General features: G+C 62.9%; 1 protein-coding gene across 1 annotated transcript in view; it reads right to left on the bottom strand.

Moving 5' to 3' along the window:
- Positions 1-1,726: 1,726 nt before the first annotated feature.
- Positions 1,727-8,464, bottom strand: part of FAM3B (FAM3 metabolism regulating signaling molecule B) — a 49,349-nt gene continuing 42,611 nt past the window's right edge. Inside the window, exon 8 of the mRNA XM_070073140.2 lies at positions 1,727-1,966. Within this exon, the coding sequence (XP_069929241.1) occupies positions 1,877-1,966 (90 nt within the window). The 3' untranslated portion in view covers positions 1,727-1,876. The remainder of the gene's footprint in view (positions 1,967-8,464) is intronic.

Genomic DNA, 8,464 nt, shown 5'->3' with positions numbered 1-8,464 from the left:
GCCTGGGAAGGCAGTGGGAGGTGGCCCAAGTGCTCGGGCCCCTGCACCCACGTGGGAGACCCGGATGGAGTTCCTGGCTCCTGGCTTCAGCCATCTGGGGCGTGAACTAACAGGTGAAAGATCAATTTCTCTCTCCCTCTTGCAAATAAATAAATCTGTAAAAACATGAAGCTCGACCAAGCTGTCCCCGAGGCCCCAGCCCCGTGACCCCAGCAGAGCCAAGAGGTAGAACGAGGTATGCACGCTGTCGCGGGTCACTCGGGGTAGCGCCACTGCCCTGCCAAAGCCGTGTGCACAGGCAGGGGACCGACGGCAGGAGAACCGAGATCCAGGAGAGACGCACAGCCCAGGCCGGAGCCGGGGACGAGGGGTGCGAGGTCGTTGGTGTTAGGGTGGGAGCTTCCAGGCCCAGCAGATGTGCAGCCGCAGGCAGCGCCGTGGGTACAGGTGACATCTTCCATCCACTGGTTCACTCCCAAAATGGCTGCAACAGCCAGGGCTGGGCCCGGCCGGAGCCAGGAGCTTCTTCCAGGTCTCCCACGTGCGTGCAGGGGCCCAAGCACTTGGGCCATCTTCCACTGCCCTCCCAGGCGCTTTAGCAGGGAGCTGGATTAGAAGTGGAGCAGCCGGGGCTGGAACCGGCGCCCATACGGGACACTGGTGTCACAGGTGGCTTAACCTGCTACACCACAGCGCCAGTCCCTCAACATTCCCTCAAACTTCGCTGTCACTCCTGTCCTGTCTAAACGACAGCCTAGGGCCCTGCGTGCAGGGAGAGCTACAGGGGGGCTGCAGAGGGCCAGGGGGCCCAGGCTGGCCCAGGATGGGAGGGCAGATCCTGGCCTCTCCCCTACGACGCATGAAGATCAACAATGGGCTGAGAACACGCGTGTCAGCCAGAGGGACATGCGCGCCTCCCTCGTTCACAGCACTGCCCGTGGGTGCCCAGCAGTCCAGAGCCTGCAGGGGCCGGCGGTCATTTGCAGGGCAGCGTAACAAGGAACGCACGCGCACGCAGGGGTTTCGGCAGCAGGTGTTGGCTGGGCTGGGCCCCTCGGAGGGGGAGGGCTCGAGGAGAACGGCTCCCGGCCTGCCCCGCCCCCACCAGGCCGTGCCTGTGCCTCTCTGGGGCTCAGCTGGTGGCGATGGAGGAAGGTGGCTTCTTCCCCGAGGAGGGGCTGCCGGGGACTGCGGCATCCTTGGTGACAGCAGAATTAAGGTTTGCTCGCTGCAGAGGCCCTGCAGCTCGGGTCAGCCCTGACCACGGCGCAGCCGCACCTGCCCGAGCAGCGGTGGCTCCCCCAAGCCTCCCTGTCCTGCTACATCACGGCTTCCCCTTCAACCACTTCCAGTCATTGCCATCTCCCTGCTCGCGGCCATCTGGCGTCACTCCGTAACCACCGGGGGGGGGGGGGGAATACCGCGCCAGGTCACGCTGCAGCCGAGACACCTGCCTCCCCTCCCAGAGTGCTGGTTCGCATCCCGCCGCCTCCACTTCCATCCAGTCTCCTGCTGATGTGCTGGGAAGCCAGCAGACAAAGCCCGAGGACTTGGGTCCCCGACTCCCACGTGGGAGACCCAGAGGGAGGTCTGGGCTCCTGGCTTCAGCCTGGCACACCCTGGCTGCTGTGAGCGCTTGGCGAGTGAACCAGCGGATGGGAGGTTCTCTTTTTCTCTCTCTTCTTCTGTCACTCTACCCTTAAAATAAGTAAATAAAGCTTAAAAATAACGTGGACCATGATTTTATACAACCAGCAAATGTTCTTTGGTCTACAACAAGCCCAGAGTGTCATCAAATATCGGCGAGTGGGTAAGGTCCTTGGGCCGCGCCAGCCGCGTTCGTCTGTACAAGTCGAGCAGGAAGGGCCCCGGCGCGTCAGCTCAGCCCTCTGGGCACACAGCCCTCTATCTGGATCTCCGCCGGCCAGCCCGAGTATCTGTTCTTCGAGTTGTCGGAGTGGTTGATCTGTGAGAAGAAAGAGAGCTCATTCATTCGCTGAGCTGAGCCACAAACACGCTCCAGGCACTGTGCACCCAGCGCTACGGACAGGACCACTCCCAGAGCGAGACGCTCCGCCTAAGGTGGGCGTTGGCTCTCCTCTGAGCAGGTATCCTGCGGCTCTGGACTGTCTGCATGATGGAACATCCTGTGATCCGTCAGACCACAGAGCAGCCACAGGCCACAGGCCACGCTTGGCCACGCTTGGCCACGCGTGCTCCAGGGGCGAGCTCAGCTGTCCCGCACCTTCTGCATTTCAACACATCTAATAGAAGCACAAATCTGGCTGGCGGCTCCCGAGCTGACGGCGCAGCGCGAACGCATGCAAGTCCTCGACTCCGCCCATCTCCACGGCTCTGTGGGTGCCTGGTCCTTGAACTTCCACATGGATTTTGGGTAACTGCCTGTTTCTATGGAGACACTTCAGTCTCCCAGTTCTTCCCCGTGCCTGATGCTGCAGTGTGTGATACGCTTCCCCACTTTGGAATTCTACTTAAACATCCCCTTTTATGCTTTTTTGAATTTTCTTATTTATTTGAAACAGTTTTAGAGAGAGGTAGAGACAGAGAGAGAGGTCTTCTATCCGCTCGTTCACTCCCCTGATGGCTGCAACAGCCAGAGCTGCGCCGATCCAAAGCCAGGAGCCAGGAGCTTTTTCCAGGTCTCCCACGTGGGTGCCGGGGCCCAAGGACCTGGGCCATCCTCTACTGCTTTCCCAGGCCACAGCAGAGAGCTGGATCGGAAGAGGAGCAGCCGGGACTTGAACCTGCACCCATACGGGATACCGGCACTGCAGGCCAGGGATTTAACCCGCTGTGCCGCAGCGCTGGCCCCGACCCTTCTATGTTCTACTGCAGCGTAGGCGACACACTAGAGAATCCGCCCGCTTGAGGTGCAAGGTCTAACGGTTCCCAGGGCTGTGCAGCCAGCACCGCAGCCGACTGTGCCAGCACCGGAGCAAGCGGCCCCCGCCCCAGCCAGCCACCAAGCCCGGCTCTGCGTTTGCTCGTTCCTGACATTTCACAGCAATGCAGGTGTGCAACAGGTGGGCACTGTGGGCTTTCTCCCACTTGGCACCGTGGGTTTTTTTGACAGGCAGAGTGGACACTGAGAGAGAGAGAGACAGAGAGAAAGGTCTTCCTTTGCCGTTGGTTCACCCTGCAATGGCCGCTACAGCCAGCACGCTGCGCCGATCTGAAGCCAGGAGCCAGGTGCTTCTCCTGGTCTCCCATGCGGGTGCAGGGCCCAAGCTGGACTGGAAGAGGAGCAACCAGGACAGAATCCGGCGCCCCGAGCAGGACTAGAACCCGGGGTGCCAGCGCCGCAGGCGGAGGATTAGCCTAGTGAGCCGCGGTGCCGGTCGGCACCGTGTCTTTAAGGTCCATCCGTGTTGGCGCACGTCCCAGAATTTCAGTTCTGTGCACGGCTGAGTAACACTCCACTGCAGGGCTGTACCCATTTCATTCACGGCTCTCGATCCACCTGTTGGCCATCTGGGCTGGCTCACTCTGGCTGTTTGTGCGTGGAGACGTGCACTTTCTCGCGGGCACACGCCTGCAGGAGTCATCGTCTGTTTGCAGCGTGTGGGACTGCGGGCTGGGTCCCCGTGCACCTGCATGGGATGGTGTCGCCTGCCACAGGGAGGCGGGTTCCATCCGTGCACACGCTCAGAGGCTTCGAGGTATCCGTCCCTGTTGACCTCGGCGTCCTGCTGAGCGGGCAGCGCCTGCGGCTCTGAGCTGCACCCCGAGGACACTGCTGCTGTGCGTCTTCTCGCGCGCCTGCTGGCCGTCTGCATCCATTCAGATCCTCTGTCAGGCTGAGTATGAGCTCTTCATAGATTTTCAGTACAAAATCCAGAATGTTTGCAAATATTCTCTCCCACGTTGTGGGTCATTTTTTCACTTTCTTTTTTCAAAAAAAAAGATTTACTTTATTTGAAAGGCAGAGTTGCAGAAAGAGACCGAGAGATCTTCTATTCACTGGTTCGCTCCCAAAATGGCCACGACAGCCAGGGCTGGGCCAGGCTGAAGCCAGGAGCCAGCAGCTTCTTCCAGGATCTCCCACGTGGGTGCAGGCACCCAGGCACTTGGGCCATCTTCCACTGCTTTCCCAGGAGCATTAGCAGAGAGTTGGATCAGAAGTGGAGCAGCTGGGACATGAACTGGCGCCCACATGGCATGCCGGCATCACGGGCTGTGGTTTTACCCGCTACACCACAGCGCCGCCCCTCCACTGTGTCTTGATCAATGTCACTTCTCAGAAAGTTCAGGAATTGGGACACGGCAGTCAGGAAACTGCTCTTCTCTTCCGAGACTGTCTTGGCTGTCCGGCTCTCCTCCCAGGAGAGACTTGTCAAGCCCTGGGGGAGGGGCTGTGCTAAACCCGCAGTCTGTCTGGCGAGCACTGATGTCGTAACAGTCACTCTTCCGACCCAGGCCGTGGAGGGCCTTCCATTTTCTGCAGACCCTCAACACCCTGGCACCTTCAGGGTGTCCGTCTTGCTTCCCCAGAAGTCCACGCCGCGGTATCCTGCTCTTCGGGCTGCTACTATAACCGCAACTGTTCTCTGTATTTCCTTTTCAAGTGCACAGAAACACTGACTGCTCACTGAGGTCGCACAGCCTGAACCCTGCGTAAACTTGCGTCCGAGCTTAGCTCCAGTGGATTCCTTAGGCTTTCCCACCCACAAGATTGCGCCACCCCACTTCCTCCTCCGCTCGGTGGCTGACTTTCAGTCCTGGCCACGCCCTCCACCACCCTGGGGAGCAAGGTGGCAGGGCGGGGCATCCTCCCGTGCCCCTGCTCGCGGAGGGCGGCCAGTGTGCTCGCCCCACGGCGGGGGGAGGGAGGCTGCGGAAGCCCCGCCGACGCCTCGTTTGTTGAGCGTCTCCATCGTGAGTTGTGTTACGTGTTTTTCCCGTGTCTGCTATGACACACGTCGGTTCTCGGCTTTTCCCGATGAATGCGGTTTGTAACACGGATGGATTTGATGTCAAACCGCCTCTGTATCCCTGAGATAAGCCTCAGCTGAGTCCACGCGCGCCTCCCTGGAGTGAAACGCTCGCTACATACTCAGATTTTCAGGATCATGGTGTTGAAGAAGGGAGACTCCGTCTTTAGGGGAGATGAACCACATATGAAGACCCAGGTAACCCCAGGGCAGAGCAATGCACTCCTGTTCCTGGTGGGGGAGGGGCTGGAGGAAGAACCTTGAGCCAAATGGTCCAGGAGACCCCAGACGGGTGAGGGGAGGGGCAGGGGAGAGCCCCGGGGACCTGGGTCCAGGAGACCCCAGACGGGTGCGGGGAGGGGCAGGGGAGAGCCCCGGGGACCTGGGGTGCAGGAGACCCCAGACGGGCGTGGGGAGGGGCAGGCAGAGGACCCTGGGGACCTGGGGTGCAGGAGACCCCAGACGGGCGCAGGGAGGGGCAGGGGAGAGCCCCGGGGACCTGGGTGCACTGGGGGAGGAGCAGATGCTGGAGCCAGGTGGCCGGGGTCCTGCACACGGCAGGGAAACGGGACTGGGGCTTGGCTGTGCCAGGGACCAGGGAGCCAGCTGCAGCCTGGATCACCTGGGACCACACACAGACCACAGTGGAGGTGACAGCGAGTCCCCCTGCTGGCCGGTGCTTGTCACACGCTCACTGGACACAGCGCCCCTGGACATGCACAGTCCAGAGACAGAAAGGAGCTCCAGCACGGGACACGGCGGTCCTCAGGTGGCAGAGCAGGGACGGCGGGGGGGGGACCTACACCCAGGGAACCTCACTTAAAACATTCCGCAGCGTGCACGTCTCAGACTCCCCCTGCACCAGGGTCACCTTCCGAGTTCTCCTTGAACCCCGGGGTGAGCAGGCTGCGGGGCAAACTGCTCGGAGCCTGCCCACGAGCTGTGCCTGGCCAGCTGGCGGAAGGCAGGGATGGGGGGCTGCAGACCACGGAGGACTCAGGCCCCCTACCTCCACCCCCCACCCCCAGGGAAGCCCGCGATGCAGGCTAAAAGCCACAGTGCAAAGACGTGACAGACTCCTCCATGATACTCGTCTGGAGCCCTGGGAGGCAGGGGTGTGGGAGGGGCTGTGACGGGGCCGCTGGCTGGGGCCAGGCCTCCACAGATGTCCTGCGGTGGCCCTCGACAAAGCAGCCCTCGTGACTCGCGCCGGCTCTCGGCTCTTGCGTAACTGGGACAGTCGCTGCCACGCTGGCCTCCCGCCCCAGACCTCTGGGCGAGTCCCAGCTGCCCCGCTGATGGCCTGGGAAAGCAGCAACGGCCCCAGTGCCGGGGTCCGGCCCACGTGGCAGACAGATGGAGTTGCAGGGTGCTGGCTTCCGCCTGGCCCGGCCAGTGCACCGACTGGGGGTGAGCCAGTGGGCAGAAGCTCCCTCTCTGTGTCTCTCTGCCTTTCAAATGAGCAGCTCTTTTTTAAACAGTGACTGACGGCGGACAGCACGGGCATCTCCCCTGGTTCAGCACACAGCTGCCCCCCAGCACGAGGAGCAACCGGCCCGTGGGCTGCACAAGGCCCGAGACACCATGTGGTTTGGGCCTGCCAGGGCGCCTGCGGGTGGGACCCGAAATTCAGCAAGCCTACAGCCAGCCGGAGGGCCGGGACCACCACCCTTTTAGCACTCCCAGGGGGCGTCCTCTGGCTCGAGTGGCCTTCCACAAGTGCGTGGGAGAGCGTGGGAGAGGAAACGAGGCGTGGCTCTCTACCATGAACTGGCCTTCTCCTTGCCTTTTCCACCATCTCTCTGTTACACGGCGCCAGGGAAGCTGTCGCTACAGAGGGTCTTGGCCCCTCTGTCCCGCGCCCGCGCCTCTGACAGTCAGGGCCAGGTGCGGGGAACACCCTGGGTACAACACCTCCCGCCTGCTCTCTGTGGCTCCCGCTCGCCCCTAGCCCTGAAGTGACCCGTGCCAGTGGGGGAGGGGTGGGACAGGGCCCAGAGAAGAGCTGAGGAGCTGGGGGAAGACGCCGGGGGTCTGAGTGAGCGCAGGGGGCCAGACTTCTCCCAGCGTCCACCGCCATCAGCCAGCCCCGCCCTCCGAGGTCCCCGTGCAGCGGCCTGCGTGGGCCCGGGCGCAGCTGAGGCTGCACAGGGGCATCTGTGTGTGACGGGTGGGAGCAGGGTGGGGCAGCCCCTGGGAGGCCCCGGGGCCCTGGGTGACAGCGCCGAGCCCCTCGGTCCCCAGGCTCTGTGATAGGCACTGGGCTCTCCCTTCCTCACAGCGACAGTTCTATAGCACAGAGAGGTGGAGTAACCTTTCTCAGGCCACACAGCCCAGTAGATAAACTGAGGGGCCCAGGTGACACCCAACACAAGGGATGTGGCTTCCCCGAGCCAGGCTGCGGAAAGCCAAGGGTGGCTGGGGGCCCTGGGAAGTCACCTAGCAGGGAAACGGAGGTCCAGAGAGACCCAAGGGCCCGTGTCCAGTGGTGTGCCCGGTGAGGGCCCGTGTCCAGTGGTGTGCCCGGCGAGGGCCCGTGTCCCAGTGGTGTGCCCCGCAAGGGCCCGTGTCCCAGTGGTGTGCCCCGCGAGGGCCCGTGTCCAGTGGTGTGCCCGGCGAGGGCCCGTGTCCAGTGGTGTGCCCGGCTCACTCCAGGAAGGCAGCAGGCCGAGCCCAGGGAGAGCCCCCTCATCATGGCAAGCCCACGAGGCCTCGGCCATATGCAAAGCTGCCAAACGCAATGGTCAGCAGCCAGCGGCCTAGGCCAGGGCCCCAGGGGGAGCGCTCCTCGCTGTGCGTGGGCCTGGCTTCCTGCCGCCAAGGGGCACTGAGCCACGGGGAGAAGGCGTGTGTTTAATGCATGTGAAGGTAGCCAGAGTAGGAGCAGGAGGGTCCCCCGGAAGCCAGGCCCAGGTGGCCCAGTCCTGTGGCTTGCTCTGAAGCCCACCGTGTCCAGCCTCCTCCCAGAGGTCATGCTGATGGGCAGTGTTTGTCCTTCCCAGCCTAGAACCACACCAGACCACGCGAGGCGGCCTGGGGCCCGTGTCCCAGCCGGGGATCAGAAGTGAGCTGACCCGGTACTCTGCCGCCGCGGCCCCTGAACTCACACAGGTCCCTAAATCCCAAAGTCATAGAGGATGGGAACTTAACCCAGTGACGGTGCTAGGAGGTGGGGCCTGATGGGGGCCGGGGCGGGGTCCTCAGACCACCGGGGGGCACTGTCTCCCAAGAGCAGGTCTCTGTGGGGGTTGTCACCCCAGCCTGGGCTTGGCCCCAGCCGCGCTCTCTGCTCCCGGCTCACCTGGGGACCCCTCCCCTATCATCGCCACCCACAGCTCTCGCCAACACCGAACCAATGGGCCGTCGGGTCCTGGACTGCACCTGCAGAACGGTGGGCCGGGTGAGCCTCTCTCCTCGTCTCAGGCGTCCCACAGCTGCCCTCCGGAGCTGCCCAGCCAGCCAGGCAGGAGCCCGGAGCCCCCCGGTGCACGCCAGGGGCAACACGCCCGCTC

The sequence above is a fragment of the Oryctolagus cuniculus genome, chromosome 4 (assembly GCF_051225735.1).
Source record: "Oryctolagus cuniculus isolate XC-2025 breed Fujian yellow rabbit chromosome 4, ASM5122573v1, whole genome shotgun sequence".
Taxonomy (NCBI): Eukaryota; Metazoa; Chordata; class Mammalia; order Lagomorpha; family Leporidae; genus Oryctolagus; species Oryctolagus cuniculus.
This window is presented reverse-complemented; position numbering and strand designations above follow the sequence as displayed.